General features: G+C 43.7%; 1 protein-coding gene across 2 annotated transcripts in view; it reads right to left on the reverse strand.

Annotated features, from left to right (window-relative positions):
• Positions 1-26,477, reverse strand: part of large1 (LARGE xylosyl- and glucuronyltransferase 1) — a 488,923-nt gene that overhangs the window by 130,705 nt on the left and 331,741 nt on the right. For both annotated transcript variants that reach the window (XM_068051293.1, XM_068051292.1), the window contains one exon: positions 8,476-8,580. In XM_068051293.1, the coding sequence (XP_067907394.1) occupies positions 8,476-8,580 (105 nt within the window). The remainder of the gene's footprint in view (positions 1-8,475; positions 8,581-26,477) is intronic.

Here is a 26,477-nt window from a genome sequence, read left to right on the forward strand (position 1 = left end):
CATTAATATATACCACAAACAGTAAGGGACCCAACACTGAGCCCTGTGGAATGCCACTGGAAACCGCTTTCCAATCACAAAAACATCCGTCGACCACTACCCTTTGTTTCCTGTCACTGAGCCAATTTTGGGTCCAACCTGCCACATTCCCCTGTATCCCTTAGACTTTCATTTTACTGACCAGTCTGCCATGTGGGACCTTGTCAAATGCCTTACTAAAATCCATGTAGACCACATCCACTGCACTACCCTCATCAATTCTCCTTGTTACTTCCTCAAAAAATTCATTCAAGTTAATAAGACATGACCTTCCCTTAACAAATCAATGCTGACTATCCCTGAATAATCCGTGCCTTTCCAAGTGACAGTTTATCCTATTAGAATTGTTTCTAATAATTTACCCACCACCGAGGTCAGACTGACCAGCCTATAATTATTTGACCTTTCCCTCGTACCCTTTTTAAACAATGGTACCAACGTTCGCAGACCTCCAATCCTCTGGCACCTCGCCTGTATCTAATGAGGATTTGAAGATGATCCACAGAGCATCCACTATTTCCTTCCCAGCTTCCTTTAACAACCTGGGATACAATCCATCCGGCCCGGGCGATTTATCCACTTTCAAGGATGTCAGACCCTCTAGTATTTCCTCTCTCATTAAGCTCATCATATCTAGTATTTCACACGCCTCTTTTACTATAATGTTTGCATCATCCCTCTCCTTTGTGAAGAGGGAGACACAACACTCATTAAGAATCCTGCTCACACCTTCTGCATCCACGCATAAGTTCTCTTGTACATCGGATAAGACCTACACTTTCCTTGGTTATCTATCCTCTTGTTCTTAATGTACTGATAAAACATCTTTGGGTTTTCCTTGATTTTACCTGCCAATAATTTTTCATGTCCTCTCTTTGCTTTTCTAATTTCCTTTCTTACTTCACCCCTACACTTTCTATACTCCTCTAGGCTTTCTAAACTATTAAGTTTTTTGTGATGATCATAAGCTTTCTTTTTCTGCTTTATCTTACCTTGTATGTTTCTAGATAACCAGGGGGCTCTAGATTTGGCAGTACCACCCTTTATCTTTGTGGGGACATATCTACACTGTGCCTGTAGAATCTCGCTTTTGAATGCCTCCCACTGGTTTGCCACTGATTTTCCTTCAAGTTGCTGTATTCAGTCCACTTTTACCAGATCACCTCTCAGCTTCGTAAAAGTTGCCTTCCCCCAATTCAGAGCTTTTACGCCTGTTTCGTCTTTGTCCTTTTCCATGATTATGCTAAATATAACTGTATTATGGTCACTATCTCCAAAATGGTCACCCACTGCTACTTCATCCACTTGCCCAGCTTCATTACCGAAGACTAAATCCAGAATTGCGCCTCCTCTCACTGGGCTTGTTATATGCTGGCTAAAAATGTTCTCGTGAATGTAGTTCAAGAATTTTGTCCCCTCTGTGCCCTTCACACTGCTTGTATCCCAGTTGATATTGGGATAGTTGAAATTCCCAACTATTATTGCCCTATCGTCTTTGCACTCAAAAATGTGCCTACATATTTTTTCTTCTATCTCCCTCCCACTATTTAGGGGTCTATAGTACACTCCTAGTAGTGTGGCTGCCCCTTTTTTTCTGAGCTCAACCCATATGGCCTCATTTGATGATTCATTTAGCATGTCATCCCTCCTCACAGCTGTTATTGATTCCTTCGCTAATCGTGTTACATCCCCCCCCCCTTTTTTAATCCCCCTCTCTATCCCGCCTGAAAACTCTATATCCAGGGATGTTGAGCTGCCATTCTTGCCCCTCTTAAAGCCAAGTTTCCATTATAGCAATATTATCGTGTTGCCATGTGTCTATCTGTGCCCTCAGATCATCGGCTTTATTTACTATACTCCTTGCATTTAAATATATACCCTTTAACACTGCCAATTTCCTGTGCTGCACACTTTTTAATCTTTGCTTCTTCTGTCTTTCAGAGTCACTCACTAATTTTCTACCTCCCATTCCCTGCCCTGAAATTGTTCTTTCTGAAACTGCCCTCAGGTCCCCATCCCCGTGCCAAACTAATTTATACCATCACCATCAAATCCTACCATAGCTGATGGCATTTAAATTCAATTAATTAATAAATTTAATTAGTTAATAAAAATCTGAAATTGAAAAATCTAGTCTCAGCAACGGTGCCATGAAACTATCACCGACTGTTGTAAAAACCCATCTGGTTCGCTAACGTCCTTGAGGAAAGGAAATCTGATGTCCTTTTCTGGTCTGGCCTACATGTGACTCCAGATCTGAAATGGCCTAGCAACCCACTCAGTTGTCAAGGGCAATTAGGGATGCGTAACAAATGCTGGCCTTGCAAGCGACACCCACATCCCATGAAAGAATTTTTAAAAATCATCCTGGGGACATGCAAGTTGCTATATAAATGCATGTTTTTGTTTTGTTCTTTACAAAGTTTGCCAATTCTGCTCAGGAACTTTGAAGAAAGGAAATCGGCACATCTGTTCTCCATGATGTGGTGACTTCATTTATGTGGTTGCTGCTGGTTTTACTCAGGACTTCAGTCAGTGTGGCTTGGTCTCTGAGACAATATCCATTTTTCACCCTAAAATAAAAGCAAAATCAGAACTGTTCTGAAGAAGGGTCACTGACCTGAAACGTTAACTCTGTTTCTCTCTCCACAGATGCTGCCAGACCTGCTGAGTTTTTCCAGCATTTTTTTGTTTTTATTCCATTTTTCACCTTACCAGGTGAAAAGGGATACTCCCTGTATCGGGAATTTAGGAGTGGGAAAATCCTGCCTAATTCCTAACTAAGGAATTTAGGGAAGTGAGGGAGGGGTGTGTGGGGCTAGAGAACTTGGGAAGAGGTGCGACATAGTGTCTATTCCCTATATAATGACCCGGGAGGGGATGGGTTTCTGCTCTGCAACTCTAAGCTGTGCAAGTCCTCAAGATGTCCTTTACATTTGACTGTGCTGTATGCTTGGCTAGTCTAGCTAGGAGAGATTACTGAGTCTTCAGTAAGTTTGAACAGTAACTAGTTAATTAAATATTAGAGAACTATATGCAGCTTTACACAAGTATGTCTAACCCACTGATGCCATGCTACTTCTCTTTCAAGTCTCTCTCTCTCATGTGATCTCTTGCATCATCATAGTGAAAGGTAATACTCCCACTGTCCCAAACATTAACCCTTTCAAACTCTTATACTACATCTACCCCCAAGTCTTTGTCCATATATGTTTTTGTACATTAATTTTTATTTTTACATACTACCCCATCTCCCCCCAAGTCTCTGACATCACAGATACAGTCTGTCAGGGGGCTTCACAACTCTCCCTGATCATGGTATTGTCAGACACGGAAGATAAGTAGTCTTTCTCTAAACATCTGTTTCTTGACTTGGATGGCCAACATTTAGGTTTGTAGTATTCGGTGTTTTCTGAATTTCAGGTTCAACACCTGGGTCATCCAAATGTATGACTGATTAACGTCTTTGATGAACAGAAATAAGATTTCTCCTGTCTCGTCTTATAGTACCTTCTGAAGTATGTACTAAATAAAATCTCTGTTGATTATCATCTCTCTGGATGATTACTCCTCCACTGCCTTGGTCTCGTACCCATTTCTTTCCTCCTTCCATCAATTTAGGTAGGTTCCTGGTGCAATATCTCCTGTTATAGTTTTAAGCTTCTGAAGAAGGATCACTGACCTGAAACGTTAACTCTGTTTCTCTCTCCACAACTGCTGCCAGACCTGCTGAGTTTTTCCAGCACTTTCTGTTTTTATTTCAGATTTCCAGCATCCGCAGTATTTTGCTTTTATATTATTATAGTTATAAACTTGTTGTTTTCAGTAAGACTTTTCTCTGTCTTGAATTCTCTGATAATCCTGGACTTCTAGACCTGGAAGTAATTTTTTGGGTAGGATGGGAAGTTGTGTTTTGAGCTTCCTTCCCCTCAACAGTTCTGATGGTACTAATACACTTAGCAATGGAGTAGATCTATAGGTCAGGAATGCTGTTTGAAAATCTTCATTGCTCTTTAACAGTGCTTTGATAGTTCTGACTCCTCTTCCAGCTTCATCATTAGATTGAGGATATCTAGGGGAACTTGTATGATGTACAAATCCACAGTTTTCCATAAAGTAGTTGTTTGCAAATTGTGGACCATTATCGGAAACAATCTGGTCAGGAATGCCATGTGCTGCAAATATCTCTATTAAAACTCAAATGACCATCTCAGTAGTCAGCGTGTGCATATGTTTTACTTCGATCCACCTGGAAAAATAATCAATAATAATCAAGTAGGATTTTCCATTGAACAGGAACAGAGCCATCCCTAGGCATTCCCATGGTTTGGTTGGAAATTGGGTCAAGATAAGGAGTTCCCTCTGGTCTGGTCTGAGCACTGCGCATACCTGGCAATTAGAAATCATTTCTTTTATATCCCTCGATATTCCTGGCCACCACACAAATGACTGACCCTGTGCTCTGCTGGTGTATTTTCTCCAAGATGTCTGCCTGGAGTGAGACTGGAATCACCAGCCTCTTGTCATATACCAGCAAATCATCCACAATAGTAAAGTGCTTTCTGTGTTCGAAGAAGATTTTCATCACCTTACCACTGGGACGCTGTTGCGGCCAACCTTTGCTGCAATATTGGTGGATACGGATGCATTCTTCATCTTGCATCTGAGCATGAGTAATTGGAGCTTTTTTGAGCCTGCCTGCCATTGTGATGCAGTGAACTGAGAATGTGACTCAAGCTCAATAATAAAGTTAACATCCTGTTATGTAGGATGGTCAGCAGTAGCTCTGGACAATGCATCTGTTGTTTGCAGCCTGCCCTGCACATATATCCTTTCATAAATGAATCTCATGAAACTCAACCGGAATCTCTGGATTCTCTGAGGCATTCTCACGAGTTCTTCTTCTTCAAGTGATGAAACTAGGGGTTTGTGCTGTGTCTCTGATGATCCTTAAGCCGATGATATAACTTGAGAACTTTTTGCAAGACCATGTGACTGCGAGAGCTTCTTTCTCTATGATGGCATACCTTGCCTTAGTTTCAGACAATGCTCGAGACATACAATAAATCGGTCTGCGACATCCATCTGGCTGTTCTTGGAAAAAGACTGCCCCCATCTCTGTAGATGAGGCATCTGCTGCAACTTTAGTTGGTAGTAACTGGTGAATCAGCATTTCCTTGATCCTTTGAAATACTTGCTCCTGATGCGCATCCTAACACCATGCTTGAGCTTTCCTTTACAGTTGCATTAAGGGTTCAGTAACTTGTGCTAGATTGGGCAGAAATTTTGCCAACTGATTACCGATTCCAAGGAACCATTGAAGATCTTGGACAGAAGTAGGAATTGGGAATTCACAAATGGCTCTCGTCTTTTGCTGGTCTGCCATTGTGCCCTTGCTCCTAACAATGTGCCTTAGGAAATGAATAGACATTTTCGAGAATTCACACTTTTCATTCAGTGTCAGGCCTTTTTCTTGTAGATGATTCAAAGCCGCTCTAACCCACAGGTCATGTTCTTCGACGGATTCCCCATGGACTAAGATGTTGTCCATAAGGCATATTACTCCTTTAAGGGCCTGTAGAATATTTGACATAATTCTTTGGAATATTTTCGGTGCTGATGTTATACCAAATGGTAAACGATTAAACAAAATCTTCCGAATGGAGTAATGAAGGTGGTCAATAACCTTGACTTCTCATCCAACAGGACTTGCCAAATTCCACTATTCACGTCGAGCTTTGGGAACGTGGTACTTTTGGATAACTTTGCCAAGCTTTTACTGAGGACATTGGATGGATTTCTCTGGCTACAGCCTTATTCAGTTGAGTTAAGTCAACACAAATGTGAAGATGACCGTTAGGTTTGGAACTGGAACCATTCCCAAACACCACTCTGCAGGCTCAATGACAGGAAAAATAATTCCCATCCTGTTCATTGCTTCAAGCTGAAGTTGGACTTGATTCATTAGTGGGTGTGGTATCTTCCTAAGCGTGAAAGGACACACTGGTTTAGCATCTTTTCGCAAAGTAATACTACATTCAGTCTTAAGTCTTCCGAGACCAGTAAATAATTTCCGAAAGTCTTTTTGCAAGTGACATTGCTGCTCAACTTCTTCCACTTTTCTGATAAGATTAAGGTCTATACAACCTCTTCTACTTAAAAGAGAAAATTCTTGATACTGTAGAACATACAGTGTTTCCAGTAGCTGCTTTCCCTTGTGCTGGAGTGTTGCTGTAGTCTTCCCTTGACTTTCAGTTCAATTCCTCCTGGACCATGCAACTGAGTTTCTGTTGGTTGCAGGCAATGTGCTGATAACCACGGTTCGTCGTCTGATAAAACTGTTACACTTGCTCCAGTGTCCAGTTTGAAGTTGGTGATCTCTCCATTGACATATATTTCTGCAGTCCAGAATGCATGATTAGGGTCACTGCTCTCACCAAGGAAGTTTTCTGATTTCTCTTCTGATGGAGATTGTAGCTCTATGCGTGAAGACGTTGCCTTTAGTACCCGTGAAAGTAGCGGTTTTACTTTGGTACATTTTCCCAAAATGGCCAACTTTCTTGCAGTGAAAGCATTCTGCTCTGTTTGCAGGACATTGTTTGTGCCTGTGGGTCTTTTTGGCGCCACAGCACTGGCAGGGTTTCATGGAGTCTTGCACTTTTGCTCCCAAGAGTACCTTCTTTTCTGGTGCTTCTTTTACAATCCTATGCTTAAGGAAATGGATGGTCGCTGAAGTTTTCCTGAACCAAGGGGTTTTCTTCACCTCTCAGGATTGCTCTGTTCTGATTACAGACCTCTGCTTGTCTCACCAGCTGCATTATTTTGTCTAGGGTGAGGTCTTCTTTAGACTGCAATAAATCTGTTAGGAATTCATCAGTGATACCTACTACAATGAGGTCTCATATTAATTCTGCTTTTAGGTCTCCAAATTTGCATCCTTCAACGAGGCTTTAAAGGTTATTAATAAAAGCGTCTACTGGTTTACCTGGTTTCTGGACTTTTCTGTTGAATTGGGCCCTTTCTAGGATCTTGCTGTTCCTCAGGATGAGATAATTATCAAAGGCTTTTAAGATTTTTTCCAATTCATCTGATATCTCATTAATGCCTTGTCTTGCATTAACATCGTCTACTATTGCTCCTATGGAATAAAGGAATGTGTTGACTTATTCTGCTTCAGACTTACAGTCTAATTTTGAAGCAATTCTGTATCTCAAAAATCTTCTTTTCCAAAGTGACCAGTTTTGAGTTTGATTTGTTCCTCCAATGTGTCTAAACCTCTCTGGTGGCTTTTCTAAGCGTTCTAGGTAGTTTATTTTCTGTTTTATTGTTTCCCTCCAGTATTGGAAGTTTTCCCATGCTGCTCAGCCTTGCACTGACTCCCGCTGCCGTCATTGTCTTTCCCTGGGAAATCTCTCTACTAGACTAGGCATTTATTTCTTGAACAGAGCTTTGCAGCATTATTTCAATAATCTCTTCACTCCCTTCACTGAAGAATCCAGTATTGTTTTTCTTATTTTTCTCTGCCTCGCAGTCGCCACATGTAATGGCGCTGACCTCGGATCCGCCCTTGCTAGGGATTAGGTTTTCCCGGTGCTGCCTGCCTCGTGCACCATTAAGAACAATTTTCCACCCGTTTTAAGGGTTGCTGACCAGATCCCTGACCATTGCTTGGTTCTCTGACTTGAAGCCTGTGATGGCTGGACCGGGATTTTTTTTCACTGACCACCATGCCTCTGTGGTGCAGCCTGAGTGCCTCTGCAAGCCAACTCCCCAACTTTCCGTGCCTCCACTTCATTCACGGAGCAGCTCTGGAGCTCATCACAGCCTCTTCTCGAGTTCTTCTGTTTTGACGCCACTGTTTTCAGGTCTGACTTTCCAACCTTCTTTTCAAATCTTTCTGTGCTGTATGGCAAGAACCACCTCTGTTCACCATGTGTATGTTTGGCTAGTCTAGCTAGGAGAGATTACTGAGTGTTCGATAAGTTTTCACAATAACTAGTCTATTACATATTAGAGAACTATACACAGCTTTACACAAGTATGTCCAACTCCACTTGCTACTTCTCCTTCAAGTCTCTCTCTCATTTGATCTCTTACATCATCATAGTGGGAGGTATTACTAACACTGTCCCAAACATTAGCACTTTCAAATCCTTATACTACAGAATGAACTACTAAACTGTTCAAGGTAGGATAACAATTATAAAATCTAATATCGATTTGTTCTAAAATTAGCATGGCTTGATATTTGAACCAGAATTGCGATTCATGCTAAACAAACAGTTTGCTCAGATTCATCCATACAGTTCCAGAGATGTGACAGTTCCAACAGGCTTCAATTACTGGCAGATTGGGTCATTGCCCAGTGGAAATGAAATAGACCTTAAAACAAAAGAGTTTAGTGCCTACCATTTTCTAATTTGATGGGTTACTTACCGGTGTTGTATCCTCGACTCAGTGCTGGCCAAGGCCTGTGATTCTTCCACAAGTTCCCAAGGTACCAGTCACTCTGGTTCTCCACCAATCCAAGGACTTGCTGACCTGTGTAACGAGAGAGCAGGGAATCATTATCATGTGTCAGTCTGCCCATATCTGTGGCTGTTTCTGTCACTGACAGTCTCTGTATGTGAGCTCATGCTTGACTCAACATGTTTCGTGAAGGTCTCATTCTAGGTTGAGGACACTGATTGTGGTAAAGGACCCAATTTTCTAAAAACAGACCTGAAACATTATCTCTGTTTTTCTCTCCACAAATGCTGCCTGACCTGCTGTGTATTTCCGGCATTTTCTGTTTATATTTCAAATCTCCAGCATCTGTAGCATTTTGCTTTTGACTCCATTTTTTATTTGACTCCCAGTGATAGCAATAAACTTTTGACTGAGTATCATATGGTCCTATCCACACATGGATAGCAATGACAATCTTAGTTGATATTTCTTCTCCCTGGGCATGGAGACCATTTGCCCAAATGCCACCTGAACTGAGATCAACTAAGCCAGTTAGGACCAGGAATCGAAGCTGAAGGCCTTCTGTCTCTATGGCTTCATGCCACACCAGCACATTCACACGCATGAAACCATTAGGGGTCTAGATTTCACACAGGAATCATTTTATCTTTTGACAAGAATGGCTATCAGATTGAGGCAGTGAGCAGTTGTGCCACACAGACCTGACAGACTGGTTTGATTCCGAGTCTGTGGCAAGCTCACTGGGCTCCTGGTCTAGGAAAAGGTGTTATATAAATGCATGTTCTTTTTTTCACCCACGTGAAGTGGGCAGACCATCCCCACTGCAAGCATCTCATTACTGAATTATTCGAAGATAGCATGACCACAGCTGCTCAGCGATACTACCCCTCAGCCTAATGAGCATCTTTGATCAATAAGAGCTGTGATTTAGTGTGATTGATGACTCCTGGCTGGTTATTAATCAGGGGAGATTATATGTTATTGAAGTACGAGAAGTCCTGGATTGTGTGGGATGATAGCCTTGTTTGATTCGGCGAGACTGTGGCACGGTGATGGGGATACAGACTGAAAAGGCCGGACTTGTCATATTAACCTACTACCTGCAACCATCGTTATATCCGGTTACATTCGGTCATCCAGTGCATGGAGCTGGCGGATTATCATGCACCACTGTAGGAAAATCTTATGTAGGGTTTTTAGTCCAGAGGTCCATCATCCTGCTTTTACATTTCTCTGCAGCCTGTAAAGGAGGACTTGATACCCTCTCGGCAGCATCAACCATTTCAGAGGTCAGATAGGGCCGAATTAACAGAAGAATTGCAGGAGCTTTTTCGGGAGCAGAGAGTGTGAGCGAGTGAGCAGCTGGGAAGCAGCTTTTTCGGGAGCAGAGAGTGCGAGCGAGTGAGCAGCTGGGAAGGTCAGTTTGAAAGTAAACTTAATTTCCTTTTGTTTTCGGCGGAGGCCAGGGGGCTGCTGGGTAAGTAAAACACTATATATTTGGGCGGTTTCTGAACCCGAGACACCACACTCGTAGTGTCTCCCACCCGCCCTCCTCCTCTAACCAAACAAAAGGACTCGGTGGGGTGTATATAAGGTAAGGCTTTTTCTATTTCTCTGGTTTTATCGTGATTGGTAAAAACTTTTTGTTCCTTTTTCATTTAACTAAGTTAAGCTTAAGATTAAAAATGGCAGGAGATCTCAGACCCGTGTCATGCTCCTCTTGCTCAATGTGGGAGCTCAGGGACATGGCTGATGTCCCTGACTCCTTCACGTGCAGGAAGTGTGTCCAACTGCAGCTCTTGTTAGACCGCATGACGGTTCTCGAGCTGCGGATGGACTCACTTTGGAGCATGCGCGATGCTGAGGAGGTCGTGGATAGCACGTTTAGTTAATTGGTCACACCGCAGATTAGGATTGCTGAGGGAGAAAGGGAATGGGTGACCAAAAGGCAGAGAAAGAGCAGGAAGGCAGCGTAGGAGTCCCCTGCGGTCATCTCCCTCCAAAACAAGTATACCGTTTTGGATACTGTTGAGGGAGATGGCTCACCAGGGGAAGGCAGTAGTAGCCAGGTTCATGGCACCGTGGCTGGCTCTGCTGTTCAGAAGGGCGGGAAAAAGAGTGGAAGGGCTATAGTCGTAGGGGATTCGATTGTAAGGGGAGTAGATAGGCGGTTCTGTGGTCGAAAACGAGGCTCCTGAATGGTATGTTGCCTCCCTGGTGCATGGGTCAGGGATGTCTCAGATCGGCTGCAGAACATTCTAAAGGGGGAGGGTGAACAGCCAGTTGTCATTGTGCACATAGGCACCAATGATATAGGTAAAAAACGGGATGAGGTCCTACAAGCAGAGTTTAGGGAGTTAGGAGCCAAGTTAAAAAGTAGGACCTCAGAGGTAGTAATCTCAGGATTGCTACCAGTGCCACGTGATAGTCAGAGTAAAAATGAAAGAATAGTCAGGATGAATGCGTGGCTTGAGAGATGGTGCAGGAAGGAGGGGTTCAGATTTTTGGGACATTGGGACCGGTTCTGGGGGAGGTGGGACTATTACAAATTGGACGGTCTACACCTGGGCCGGACTGGAACCAATGTCCTTGGGGGTGCTTTTGCTATCGCTGTTGGGGAGGGTTTAAACTAATGTGGCAGGGGGATGGGAACCAATTGAGGAGGTCAGTTGTCAGTAAGGAGGTAGTAACAAAAGACTGTAAGGAACTAGATAATGAAGTCAGTGTGACTAAGGGGAAGAGCAGGCAGGGAGCAGATGATGAATGTAAAGGGACTGGTGGTCTGAGGTGCATTTGTTTTAATGCAAGAAGTGTAGTAGGTAAGGCAGATGAACTTAGGGCTTGGATTAGTACCTGGGAGTATGATGTTATTGCTATTACTGAGACTTGGTTGAGGGAAGGGCATGATTGGCAACTAAATATCCCAGGATATCGATGCTTCAGGCGGGATAGAGAGGGAGGTAAAAGGGGTGGAGGAGTTGCATTACTGGTCAAAGAGGATATCACAGCTGTGCTGAAGGAGGGCACTATGGAGGACTCGAGCAGTGAGGCAATATGGACAGAACTCAGAAATAGGAAGGGTGCGGTAACAATGTTGGGGCTGTACTACAGGCCTCCCAATAGCGAGCGTGAGATAGAGGTACAAATATGTAAACAGATTATGGAAAGATGTAGGAGCAACAGGGTGGTGGTGATAGGAGATTTTAATTTTCCCAACATTGACTGGGATTCACTTAGTGTTAGAGGTCTAGATGGAGCAGAATTTGTAAGGAGCATCCAGGAGGGTTTTCTAGAGCAGTATGTAAATAGTCCAACTCGGGAAGGGGCCATACTGGACCTGGTGTTGGGGAATGAGCCCGACCAGGTCGTTGAAGTTTCAGTAGGGGACTACTTTGGGAATAGTGATCACAATTCCGTAAGCTTTAAAATACTCATGGACAAAGACGAGAGTGGTCCTAAAGGAAGAGTGCTAAATTGGGGGAAGGCCAACTATACCAAAATTCGGCAGGAGCTGGGGAATGTAGATTTGGAGCAGCTGTTTGAAGGTAAATCCACATGTGATATGTGGGAGGCTTTTAAAGAGAAGTTGATTAGCATGCAGGAGAGACATGTTCCTGTGAAAATGAGGGATGGAAATGGCAAGATTAGGGAACCATGTTGAAATTGTGAGACTAGCTAAGAGGAAAAAGGAAGCATACATAAGGTCGAGGCGGCTGATGAAAGACGAAGCTTTGAAAGAATATCAGGAAGGTAGGACCAATCTGAAACGAGGAATTAAGAGGGCTAAAAGGGGTCATGAAATATCTTTAGCAAACAGGGTTAAAGAAAATCCCAAAGCCTTTTATTCATATATAAGGAGAAAGAGGGTAACTAGAGAAAGGATTGGCCCACTAAAGGACAAAGGAGGAATGTTATGCTTGGAGTCAGAGAAAATGGGTGAGATTCTAAACGAGTACTTTGCATCGGTATTCACCGAGGAGAGGGACATGACGGATGTTGAGGTTAGGAACAGATGTTTGATTACTCTAGGTCAAGTCGGCATAAGGAGGGAGGAAGTGTTGGGTATTCTAAAGGGCATTAAGGTGGACAAGTCCCCAGGTCCGGATGGGATCTATCTCAGGTTACTGTGGGAAGTGAGAGAGGAAATAGCTGGGGCCTTAACAGATATCTTTGCAGCATCCTTAAACACGGGTGAGGTCCCGGAGGACTGGAGAATTACTAATGTTGTCCCCTTGTTTAAGAAGGGTAGCAGGGATAATCCAGGTAATTATAGACCGGTGAGCCTGACGTCAGTGGTAGGGAAGCTGCTGGAGAAGATGCTGAGGGATAGGATCTATTCCCATTTGGAAGAAAATGGGCTTATCAGTGATAGGCAACATGGTTTTGTGCAGGGAAGGTCATGTCTTACCAACTTAATAGAATTCTTTGAGGAAGTGACAAAGTTGATTGATGAGGGAAGGGCTGTCGATGTCATATACATGGACTTCAGTAAGGCGTTTGATAAGGTTCCCCATGGCAGGCTGATGGAGAAAGTGAAGGCGCATGGGGTCCAAGGTGTCCTAGCTAGATGGATAAAGAACTGGCTGGGCAACAGGAGACAGAGAGTAGCAGTGGAAGGGAGTTTCTCAAAATGGAGACGTGTGACCAGTGGTGTTCCACAGGGATCCGTGCTGGGACCACTGTTTTATGTGATATACATTAATGATTTGGAGGAAAGTATAGGTGGACTGATTAGCAAGTTTGCAGACGACACTAAGATTGGTGGAGTAGCAGATAGTGAAGGAGACTGTCAGAGAATACAGCAGAATATAGATAGATTGGAGAGTTGGGCAGAGAAATGGCAGATGGAGTTCAATCAGGGCAAATGCGAGGTGATGCATTTTGGAAGATTCAATTCAAGAGTGAACTATAAAGTAAATGGAAAAGTCCTGGGGAAAATTGATGTCCAGAGAGATTTGGGTGTTCAGGTCCACTGTTCTCTGAAGGTGGCAATGCAGGTAAATAGAGTGGTCAAGAAGGCATACGGCATGCTTTCCTTCATCGGACGGGGTATTGAGTACAAGAGTTGGCAGGTCATGTTACAGTTGTATAGGACTTTGGTTCGGCCACATTTGGAATACTGCGTGCAGTTCTGGTCGCCACATTACCAAAAGGATGTGGATGCTTTGGAGAGGGTGCAGAGGAGGCTCACCAGGATGTTGCCTGGTATGGAGGGCGCTAGCTATGAAGAGAGGTTGAGTAGATTAGGATTATTTTCATTAGAAAGACGGAGGTTGAGGGGGACCTGATTGAGGTGTACAAAATCATGAGAGGTATAGACAGGGTGGATAGCAAGAGGCTTTTTCCCAGAGTGGGGGATTCAATTACTAGAGGACACAAGTTCAAAGTGAAAGGGGAAAAGTTTAGGGGGGATATGCGTGGAAAGTTCTTTACGCAGAGGGTGGTGGGTGCCTGGAATGCGTTGCCAGCGGAGGTGGTAGATGCGGGCACAATGGCGTCTTTTAAGATGTATCTAGACAGATACATGAATGGGCAGGAAGAAAAGAGATACAGACCCTTAGAAAATAGGCGACATGTTTAGATAGAGGATCTGGATCGGCGCAGGCTTGGAGGGCCGAAGGGCCTGTTCCTGTGCTGTAATTTTCTTTGTTCTTTGTTAGACCTTCAATGATTTGACTCAGCAATATATCTCAACCCCAAACAAGCAAGGATGGCCCCTGCATCACTGACTTTCCCAATTCCCACACTGTACATTTATATTCCTATATCGGACGACTCGAGCAGTGCTTGAAACACAGGGGTAGTCTACCCCGTGGTTTGACAGTGATTCAAGCAGATTGAGACAAATTACACCTACAAATTAAGAGCCTCCGGACCAAATTAAGAAAAACAAATGATATGACTACGAGTAAGAAATACCTAGATCCTCATCCGAGACTTTAGATCTTCATTCCCTGTGACTAGACTGGACTGAAACCCAGGCGCTATGGCGGGCGTGGGGGGGGGGAAGAAAGATTGCACAGTGAACTGCTTTATAACACTCATGAACTGAAAGTGCACAACCATCTGATCTGGCTGGGATATGGTTTAAAAACCACTGCACTACCTGGTTGTCAGTCAGCGTGCAAGATCATTTTTGGTCAGGATCGAAACCCAATTACCACACCCAGCTGACCAAAAAACAATCCTCTCTTGGCTTCTCTCTCCACAGATGCTGCCGGACCTGCTGAGTTTTTCCAGCATTTTCTGTTTTTATTTCAGATTTCCAGCATTCGCAGTATTTTGCTTTTATTAAAAAACAATCAGCGTTTGGTATAAATAGGTACATCACCCTGGTTCAAATGGGATTGCTATTTTGATTGCATTTATATAGCGCTTTTCACAACCACCGGAAATCGAAAAGCACTTTCCAGCCAACAAAGTACTTTTAAAGTGCAATCGCTGTTGTAATGTAGGAAACACAGGAGCCAATTTGCTGCAGCAGCAAGCTCCCACAAACAACAATGTGATAATGACACACTATCTGTTTCTGTGATGTTGATTGAGGGATAAATATTAGCCAGGATACCAGGGATAATTCCCTTGCACTTTTTCAAAATAGTGCCATGGGATCTTTTACATCCACCTAAGACGGCAGATGGGGCCTTGGTTTAAAGTCGGCACCTTCAACACTGCAGCACTCCCTCAGTACTGCACTGGAGTGTCAGCTAGATTTTTGTGCTCAAGTCCTGGAGTGGGACTTGAAGCCATAAACTTGTGCCTGAAAAGCAAAAATGCTACCCACTGAGCATGGCTGACACTATAACTTGATGCAATTGAAACTAAGTCACTGTTGAGGAAGTGTCAGCGTCCATTTAGGACATTCTGTATCTGATCTGTGATTGTGACTCAGAGAGCAAAGTAGAGTTCCCCAGTTCTCCTTACCTTGAATACACATAATTTTGAACACCTCTATTAAAACTCCCCATCAGAACAAAGAAGGATCAATCGACCTGAAACGTTAACTCTGTTTCTCTCGCCACAGACGCTGCCAGACCTGCTGATATTTCCAGCACTTTCTGTATTCATTCCCATTCCAATTAGTTTCCTCTGCACGCTCTCTATGGCCTTGACATCCTTCCTAACATGTGCAGCCCAGAATTGAACACAATACTCCAGCTGGGGCCTATTTATAAAGGTTCACCTTAACTTCCTTGCTTTTCTACTCTGTTTCTCTATTTATAAAGCCAAGGATCTCATGATTTTTAAACAGCCTTTTCAATTTGTCCTGGCACTTTGAAAGATTTGTGTATTTGAACTCCTGGGTCTCTGTTCTTGCACCCACTTTAAAATTGTACCATTTCATTTATACTGCCAAATAGGAGTGAGATCCAGCTCAGTAATCACAGAATGTGTGGGACAAAATATGCATTTAGCCTCAACCATGCCTGATGAAATTTAATGCAGAAAAGAGCAAAGTACTGCATATCAGCAGAAAAAAAATGGATGAGGCAGGTACTCTATGAATGGTGAAGAAATAGGGAAGGGTTAAGATAAAAGATAACTAGCAGCCTTAGTAGCCTTGATGCTCATCCAATGCAGTGCAGTAATCAACAAAGGCAATATAATGTTGAACTTCACAGCCAGAACAGTAGACCACAAGTCAGAGGCAGTCATGATCAAACATCCCTCTACACAGATGCTACCAGACTTGCTGAGCATTTCCAGCATTTTCTGTTTTTATTTCAGATTTCCAACATCACATGATTTTGTTCCTTGTTCTGTCCAAACTAGAGTGGCGCAGTGGCTAGCACCGTAGCCTCATAGCTCCAGCGACCCGGGTTCGGTTCTGGGTACTGCCTGTGTGCAGTTTGTTCTCCCTGTGAGCGTGTGGGTTTCCTCTGGGTGCTCTGGTTTCCTCCCATGTGCCAAAGACTTGTGGTTTGATAGATAAATTGGCTGTTATAAAAAAAAAAATTGCAGCTAGGTGGTGGGAGAATTGTGGAAATATGAGAGGGAAAGCAGGATTAGTATAGATGGGTGGTTGATGGTCAGTGTGTGGACTTGTTGGGCTGAAGGGCCTGTTTCAGTGCTGTATCTCTCTATGATTCTATAAATAGTTCTGTTCAGACTCCAGCTTGAGTATCTTGTCTATTGCTGGTCTCTGAGACTCAAGGAAGACATTCACATGGTGGCGGCAATACATAAGATGTTCAACTGTTGGGGCATCATAATAAACCTGACCCTATCCTCAGCACTCATACAAGCATGCACAGTTGGAAACATTCAGCTGATTCTTCCAACCCTCAATCCATCCTTTTGATATTAAGGCTCGCATCAGTAATACTTTGTCTGAGATCAGCTGAGGCAGCATAGATGAGGACTCCACCCATTATTAACCATTGCAGTTCGCATTGGGCATGGAGATTTGGGCACCTTGTTTAGCAATGATATCAAGGTCATGTAGATGGTGCAGCAAAAATTCACTGAGATGATACTTCGATCAGAGACTACAGAAGTTTGGGCTGAGGAGATCAACAGAGACGTTCAGAACTTTGCAGCATTTGATCAGGTAAATAAAGGAAAACTGTTTCCACTGATTGGGGAGTGATCAAAAGAGAGCAGCATAAAGTTACCATTATGAAAAGGATGAGGGTTGGAGGAAGTTTCTTTTTTAAAATATGCAGAAGGGCGCAGCGGTTTAGAACGCCCCAACAGAAACTGATGGAAGCAGGATCCATGAGAAAACAGCAACACAAGAATTGCTAGACTAAAAGATCAAGGTCCATCTAGTTCACCTGGTAGTTGTGTGATGCAGTGATAATAGAGTTGTTGAGTGAGTAATCATAGCAATCAGCCTCTATTAATTAGTCAACAACAGACCCAGGTCCATAATAACATTTAAAAGGGAAGTAGATAATCATTCATCAAAGACAAGTATCCAGGGTTAGACAGAGTGGGCAGCTATAGTGGAGATCTCTTTCTGCTTTAATTCTCGGAAGCCAAGGTATACTATTCTCTGCAGCTTAGCGACACACTTCCGTACACTAGAGCCATCCAGGGATCAAGACAAAGGGTTAAACATGGCCATGGCCCCTGTACGACTGTACACACAGTGCAGGTGGTTAATGTAGTAGCAGACTTAGCAATTCAAATTACATGGAACCCTCCTCCAGCAATCACTGGATTGATGTGACATCATTAAACAATACAACCTCGCTAATGTTTGCTATATAATAGAAATTCAAGCCATCAAACTAACCTGTCAAATCATCAAATTTACAGCCAGTTAACCTGTTACAGGGACAGACACATACAGTTATTAAATATAAAACAGAGACGAACTGGAGATTTATAATTCCATCCTTTCAGAGAGGAAACATTTCCATTTTCTTTGGAAAAAATAAGGTATTTTAAAGACATTCCCACATTTTCACCTCCTCCTCCAAAGCACCAGAAGCTCTGTGTACATAAGACAGCCTCATACAGATTGTAACGCTGCCCCACACAGACTGTAACACTGCCCCACGTGGACTGTAACACTGCCCCACACGGACTGTAACACTGTCCCACACGGACTATAACACTGCCCCACACAGTCTGTAACACTGCCCCACACAGACTGTAACACTGCCCCACACGGACTGTAACACTGCCCAACACGGACTGTAACACTGCCCCACACGCACTGTAACACTGCCCCACACGGACTGTAACACCGCCCCACACAGACTGTAACACTGCCCCACACAGTCTGTAACACTACCCCACACGGACTGTAACACCGCCCCACACGGACTGTAACACCGCCCCACATGAACTGTAACAGTGCCCCACACAGACTGTAACACTGTCCCACACGGACTATAACACTGTCCCACACGGACTATAACACCGCCCCACACGGACTGTAACAGTGCCCCACACAGACTGTAACACTGCCCAACACGGACTGTAACACTGCCCCACACAGTCTGAAACACCGCCCCACACAGACTGTAACACTGCCCCACACGCACTGTAACACTGCCCCACACGCACTGTAACACTGCCCCACACGCACTGTAACACTGCCTCACATGGACTATAGGAAGGATGTGACTGCCCTGGTGAAGGTGTAGAGGAGATTCACCAGGATGTTGCCTGGGCTGGAGCATTTCAGCTATGAAGAGAGACTGAAAAGGCTAGGGTTGTTTTCCTTAAAGCAGAGAAGGCTTGAATTTGTGGTTGTTGGGTAAGGAGGTGTATGTTGTAATGTGTACCTCTGTAAATAAAAGCTTATAAAAGTGTGCGAAGATTAGCTCCAGTTCGATCCTTCACCACCTGTCTTTCTGGAATAGAACATAGCAGCAAAGGACGGTTGTCTAAAGGTGAAGATTGGAAACTAAGGGGAAAAAAATCACACAGAAAACTAAAATCCTAGTGGCCATTGTGGAAAATGGCAGAAAGCAAGTGTAAATTGTTGGGGTATAATTAGCCTCTGGTGTTCTCGGAGTCTGATCCATACTTTCAGTGGAAGAATGAAGTGGATACATGGACATGGGTTATGTCCCTATAAAAGAGGAACCAAGGTAGGGCCTTGGTGTTGTCACTTTTTACAAGAAGTAAAATCAGAAATAAAGCATTTTGTGAGCTGGATGCCCATCAATTGGAAAGTGATGTAGGTTTGGATCTTCTATTGGAAGTTCTTGGATGAAATCTACAAGAAAGTTGATTGGTTAAATGCCTATGAGGCATGATCAGAACTTGATACATTTTGGAAAACCGATGGTCATTCCATGGAGGAATATGTCATGGACTTTTACAGATAGTATATTCGATTGAAAAAATTCAATTTGGGGATCCCTGGATCAGTAAGAGGGTTTAAATTGCTGGATTGTGCTAAGATGTCTCATGGACAGACAACTGGTTCTCAGAGGTGGATCAGATGTTTGCTGCCTTAAAAAATTCCTGGGTAAACAGTGATTTCCTTTAGCCTTCATGGAATAAATGAGGCATTCCGTGGTGACACTAAGAGTAGAGGACTCAACGATTGTCAAACTTTGAAATAGTCCAGATAATGTACGCAGGTGTCGTTACAAGAGAGGATTAAAGATAGGCACAATGAGGATGAAAATGCCCGGCTATTATAGCAGAAGACAAAATTGGAACAAAAATAATGGGAGAGTAAATCCCAGGAATGCACAAGGAACAATTAGTAGGTGTTTCAGGTGTGACTCTAAATATCATTCTGTGGTGAACTGCTCAAAGTGAAGAGGCAGGGTCCTCAACATGACGCATGAAGGGAAATTTGAGGAAGAGGATGAAGATAATGATGAATCTGAATGAATTGTACCAGTCACAAGGAGTTTTAGCTGGCATCAGACACCGGAAACATCAGAGGAATGTATGATGGCATGAAGAGAGCTCTTGGGCCAACCATCAAGAAGATCGCCCCCCTCAAATCTAAATCGGGGGACATAATCAATGACCAACGCAAACAGATGGACCGCTGGGTTGAGCACTACCTAGAACTGTACTCCAGGGAGAATGCTGTCACTGAGACTGCCCTCAATGCAGCCCAGCCTCTACCAGTCATGGATGAGCTGGACATACAGCCAACCAAATCGGAACTCAGTGATGCCATTGATTCCCTAGCCAGCGGAAAAGCCCCTGGGAAGGACAGCATTACCCCTGAAATAATCAAGAGTGCCAAGCCTGCTATACTCTCAGCACTACATGAACTGCTATGCCTGTGCTGGGACGAGGGAGCAGTACCCCAGGACATGTGCGATGCCAACATCATCACTCTCTATAAAAACAAAGGTGACCGCGGTGACTGCAACAACTACCGTGGAATCTCCCTGCTCAGCATAGTGGGGAAAGTCTTTGCTCGAGTCGCTCTGAACAGGCTCCAGAAGCTGGCCGAGCGTGACTACCCTGAGGCACAGTGTGGCTTTCGTGCAGAGAGATCGACCATTGACATGCTGTTCTCCCTTCGTCAGATACAGGAGAAATGCCGTGAACAACAGATGCCCCTCTACATTGCTTTCATTGATCTCACCAAAGCCTTTGACCTCGTCAGCAGACGTGGTCTCTTCAGACTACTAGAAAAGATCGGATGTCCACCAAAGCGACTAAGTATCATCACCTCATTCCATGACAATATGAAAGGCACAATTCAACATGGTGGCTCCTCATCAGAGCCCTTTCCTATCCTGAGTGGTGTGAAACAGGGTTGTGTTCTCGCACCCACACTTTTTGGGATTTTCTTCTCCCTGCTGCTTTCACATGCGTTCAAATCCTCTGAAGAAGGAATTTTCCTCCACACAAGATCAGGGGGCAGGTTGTTCAACCTTGCCCGTCTAAGAGCGAAGTCCAAAGTACGGAAAGTCCTCATCAGAGAACTCCTCTTTGCTGACGATGCTGCTTTAACATCTCACACTGAAGCGTGCCTGCAGGGTCTCATCGACAGGTTTGCGTCTGCCTGCAATGAATTTGGCCTAACCATCAGCCTCAAGAAAACGAACATCATGGGGCAGGACGTCAGAAATGCTCCATCCATCAATATTGGCTACCACGCTCTGGAAGTGGTTCAAGAGTTCACCTACCTAGGCTCAACTATCACCAGTAACCTGTCTCTAGATGCAGAAATCAACAAGCGCATGGGTAAGGCTTCCACTGCTATGTCCAGACTGGCCAAGAGAGTGTGGGAAAATGGCGCATTGACACGGAACACAAAAGTCCGAGTGTATCAGGCCTGTGTCCTCAGTACCTTGCTCTACGGCAGCGAGGCCTGGACAATGTATGCCAGCCAAGAGCGACGTCTCAATTCATTCCATCTTCGCTGCCTTCGGAGAATACTTGGCATCAGGTGGCAGGACTATATCTCCAACACAGAAGTCCTTGAAGCGGCCAACACCCCCAGCTTATACACACTACTGAGTCAGCGGCGCTTGAGATGGCTTGGCCATGTGAGCCGCATGGAAGATGGCAGGATCCCCAAAGACACATTGTACAGCGAGCTCGCCACTGGTATCAGACCCACCGGCCGTCCATGTCTCCGTTATAAAGACGTCTGCAAACGCGACATGAAATCGTGTGACATTGATCACAAGTCGTGGGAGTCAGTTGCCAGCATTCGCCAGAGCTGGCGGGCAGCCATAAAGACAGGGCTAAATTGTGGCGAGTCGAAGAGACTTAGTAGTTGGCAGGAAAAAAGACAGAGGCGCAAGGGGAGAGCCAACTGTGCAACAGCCCCGACAAACAAATTTCTCTGCAGCACCTGTGGAAGAGCCTGTCACTCCAGAATTGGCCTTTATAGCCACTCCAGGCGCTGCTTCACAAACCAATGACCACCTCCAGGCGCGTATCCATTGTCTCTCGAGATAAGGAGGCCCAAAAGAAAAGAAAGACAAGGAGTTTTAGTCCTGTGATGAATGTGTTAGTCACGGAATTGTTCAACTGTGCAGTACTAGATAGTGCTTGTACTTCAACAGTACGTGGGACAGATTGGTTAAAATGTTATCTATATTCACCAAGTGGTGAGGATTGACGCAAGTTTCAAGAGTATAAAAGTACTACTTGATTTAGGTTTAATGATGATTATACATTGAGATCACAAAATAAAGTTGTAATTCCATGCAAACTAGCTGGAGAAAGCTATTTTATAAGTACTGATGTAGCCTCTAACGAGATACCTCTGCTGTTGAGTAAACCTTCTGTGCAAAAGGCACGGATGAAATATAACATGGGGCATGATATGGAAATTATTTTGGGAAAGTTAGTGGATCTGCAGCTTACCCAGTCAGGACATTATTGTATCCTCTTAACAAAGCTAATGTTTTTCATCAGTGTTATACGGGTATTAATGGTATCAGATGATAAGATTCAGAGAGTGAAAAAACAAATCTGTTTTATAGTTACATTGACAATTTTCTCACCCTATTTGTCAAAAATCCTGCTAAAGGATGCAGGTGCGGTTGATGAACAGTATATGAGGCTAATAGAAGAGATTGGTGAGAAGTGTGAAATCTGCAAAAAGTATCGAAGGATGCTGTCACATCTTATTGTAAGCCTTCCATTGGCACATGAATTTAACGAGGTATGAGACAAAGGCAGAAATATTTTCATTCTACATTTTATAGACCAGGCAACTTGATTTAGTCTTTCTACAATAATAGATAGCAAGGACATGCAAGTGATGCTTTTGGGAAGTTAAACCAGGGCAGGACATACACAGTGAATGGCAGGGCCCTGGGGAGTGTTCTTGAGCAGAGAGACCTTGGGGTGCAAGTACACAGTTCCCTGAAAGTGGCAACACAGGTAGACAGGGTGGTGAAGAAGGCATACGGCATGCTTGCCTTCATCGGCTGAGGCATTGAGTACAAGAGTTGGGACGTCATGTTACAGTTGTACATAACGTTGGTTCGGCCGCATTTGGAGTACTGTGTGCAGTTCTGGTCGCCGCATTACAGGAAAGATGTGATTAAGCTAGAGAGGGTGCAGAAAAATTCATAAGGATGTTGCCTGGTTTGGAGGGCTTGAGTTATAAAGAGAGATTGGATAGGCTGGGTCTGTTTTCCCTGGAGCGAAGGAGGCTGAGAGGGGACATGATAGAGGTATATAAAATTATGAGAGGCATAGATAGGGTAGATAGTCAGAGTCTGTTTCCCATGGTAGGGGTGAGTAAAACTAGAGGGAATAGATTTAAGGTGAGAGGAAGGAGGTTTAACGGAGATCAAAGGGGTACATTTTTCATACAAAGAATAGTGGGTATCTGGAATGAGCTGCCTGAGGAGGTGGTGGAGGCAGGAACAGTAGCGACATTTAAGAGGCATCTGGACAGGTACTTGAATGAGAAAGGCATAGAGGGATATGGAGTTAATGCAGACCGGTGGGATTAGTATAGATAGGCATTATGGTCGGCATGGACACGGTGGGCCAAAGGTCCTGTTTCTATGCTGTACAACTCTATGACTCTAAGGACAAAAGGGTGATTATTGATAAAATCATGGAGAAATGGATAAGGACCAGACATAGGGCGCCAGCTTAGTTTCTGACTGATAATGGAGGGGCATTTGCCAACGATGAGTTCAGAGACCTGTGTGAAAACATGAACATTATGGTCATGAATACCACAGCTGAAAATCCTTTCAGTAATGGACTCTGCATAAGGAATCATCCAGTGACTGATGAAATGCTGCATAAAATCTTAGCTGACCAACCCAAACTGCAAGTTGACAACCGCCCTGGCATGAATGGTTCATGCAAAGAATTCACTCCAGATGGTTGGGGGATATGGTCCTTATCAATTAGTCAATGGACAAAACCCCAAATTGCATTCTGTTCTTCATGCTTGTCCTCCAGCTCCAGAAGTACTACAATTAGTTCCATTTTTTCTGCACAGTTAAATGCTTAACATGTAGGGAGACAAGGATGAGGTCTCAGAGAAAATTTGGTGAGCACTGAGGCAACATATAAGACCATCCGAGACAGAGTTTAATTCAGGAGATTTGGTTTACTATAAAAGAGAGGGTCATAGGGAATGAAAAGGCCCTGGTAAGGTAATAGTTCATGATGGTAAGACAGTACTTACTAAACATGGCACAAAACTGTTAAAGTTCATTCTTCGTGATTAATCGGAATTAATTACAAAATCTCGGACTCTCAGCAGGTAAGTAAATCAAGCACCTTATACCTCAAATGCTCATGTGTTTTATGATGAAGGTTCTAGGGAACAGAATAGGGGAGATCAAGGGCTGGATAGTGGTAACATGAGTGATCATGACACACAGGACAGAGCTATCGCAACCAAAGGCCAATTGCCCAGAGTGTGTACTTGGGTGACATATATTCCAGAGGAGTCTAGTAATTGGAGTGATGCAACAGTTGTGGGATAGCAAGTATAAATAGTGGTTGAATGTTCAGGATGTTGGCTGAGGAGTGATGTCCATGGACTGGCAGAATGGGGGTGAAAGAATGGAAAGACAGGCAGCGCAATGCAAGTACTGATGGAGAGTCTGGAAGAGACATCGGAAAATAATCACATACTGGATTAAGAGCCTCCAATAGGGCAAGGGAGAGATCTTATGCTGTCTCACGCAGTAGATGTCAACGTGCTGATTTTCTTCAAATGAGAGTTGGACCTTTTTCTGGTTAGGGTGGATATCACTTCTTATAAAAGGTAGATATATCATAGAATTCAGAGCCAGAGCGATCACCTGAACTAGTTATGATTACTTAGATGGCCAGAGAGGAATTTCCCAGATTTATTGCCCCCAAATTGGCCTGAGCTTTTACCTGATCTTTCAACTGTCCCAGGTGATCACACTGTTTTGGGTGGGGTGCAGAATTGTGATAAAGAAGGTATCATGATTGTGCGGGATGGACCAGAGGGGCTTTACCTATCTGTCATTTTTGGAATGTTTGTATAAATGTTAAGTTGAAATTAGTATTGAAAGTGTTAATGGAAGATTAGTAATAAAAGTGTTAACGTGAGATTAGTAATGAAAGCGTTAAATGTGAAATTGGTAATGAAAGCATTAAGGTGAGATTAGTAACAAAAATGTTAATTTGAGATTGCTAATGAAAACGTTAATGTAAGATTGGTAATATAGGTATTAATTTATTCTGATGAAATCCCTCTGTATTTAAAATAATTGGGTTAATGTCTTTCTTAAAATAGTGGACAACATCTACAGCGAGTATTCATAGAGTTATAGTCCGAGTCATAATCGCACACAAAGAGGCCATTCGGCCCATCAAGTCCATGCTGGCTCTCTGTAGAGCAATCCAATCAGTCCCACTCCTCTGCTGTAACCCCGTTACCCTGTGTTTATTTCCCACAATTGCCCATCCAACTTCCTTTTGAACTCATTGGTCGACTCCACTTCCACCGCCTCTGTAAGCAACGAGTTCCAGGTCATTACCACTCGCTGCAAAAAATTTGTCCCTCACATGCCCTCTCCCCCATCACTTAAATTTTTGTCCCCCAGTCCTTGTTACATCAACGAATGGGAACAGCTTTTCTTTGTCTACCCTATCTAAACCTGTCATAATCTTGCACACCTCTATCAATTCTCCCCTCAATCTCCTTTGCTTCAAGGAGAACAACCCTAGCTTCTCCAACCTAACCTTGCTGCAAAAATCCTCCATCCCAGGAACCATTCCAGTAAATTTCCGCTGCACACTTTCACATCCTTCCTGAAGTGTGGTGACCAGAATTGGGTGCAATACTCTGGTTGTGGCCTAACCAGAACTTTATAAAGGTTCAGCATAAGCTCGCTGCTTTTGTATTCAATACCTCTATTTATTAAGCCCAAGATCCCACATGCTTTGCTAACCACTCTCTCAATATGTCCTGCCACCTTCAAAGATCTATGCAACTGAACCCCAGGTCCCTCTGTCCCTGTTGACTCTTTAGAACTGTGCCATTTAGTCTATATTGCCTCTCCATATCCCTTTTGTCACAACACATCACCTCACATTTCTCTGTACTAAATTCGATCTGCCACTTGTGTGCCCATTCTGTGAGCCTATCTCTGTCCTGTTGCAGTCGATTGGTATCATGCTCACTGTCTGCCACACCTCCAAATTTGGTATCATCAGCAAATTTTGAAATGTTATTCTGTATTCCAATATCGAAGTCATTTATACATATCAGGGCTGTCCAACATACGGCCTGTGGGCCAGGATCCTGCCCGTCGAAGGTTTCCATCCAGCTCGTGGATGTATTTCAGAGATGAGAAATGTTCCATTGCCTTCTTCTTCCAGACCGGCTTTTTTAAAAAGCGGCGCTGAGTTGCACAGCTGACAGGTGCTGACATCGGGAGCAGCCATTTCCCAACTTCGGACAGATTTGGGGTTTTCCTGCAGCTTCCGACATTTTTTATTACCCCGAATCTGTCCGTACAGCAGAGTTTTGGATGACCTCAAGTTTACAGAGGGTAAAATGTGGGAAACCAGCCAGGATTGTCTTAGAATAGTCAAGTCTAGAGGTAACAAAAGCA

The sequence above is a fragment of the Heterodontus francisci genome, chromosome 18 (assembly GCF_036365525.1).
Source record: "Heterodontus francisci isolate sHetFra1 chromosome 18, sHetFra1.hap1, whole genome shotgun sequence".
NCBI lineage: Eukaryota > Metazoa > Chordata > Chondrichthyes > Heterodontiformes > Heterodontidae > Heterodontus > Heterodontus francisci.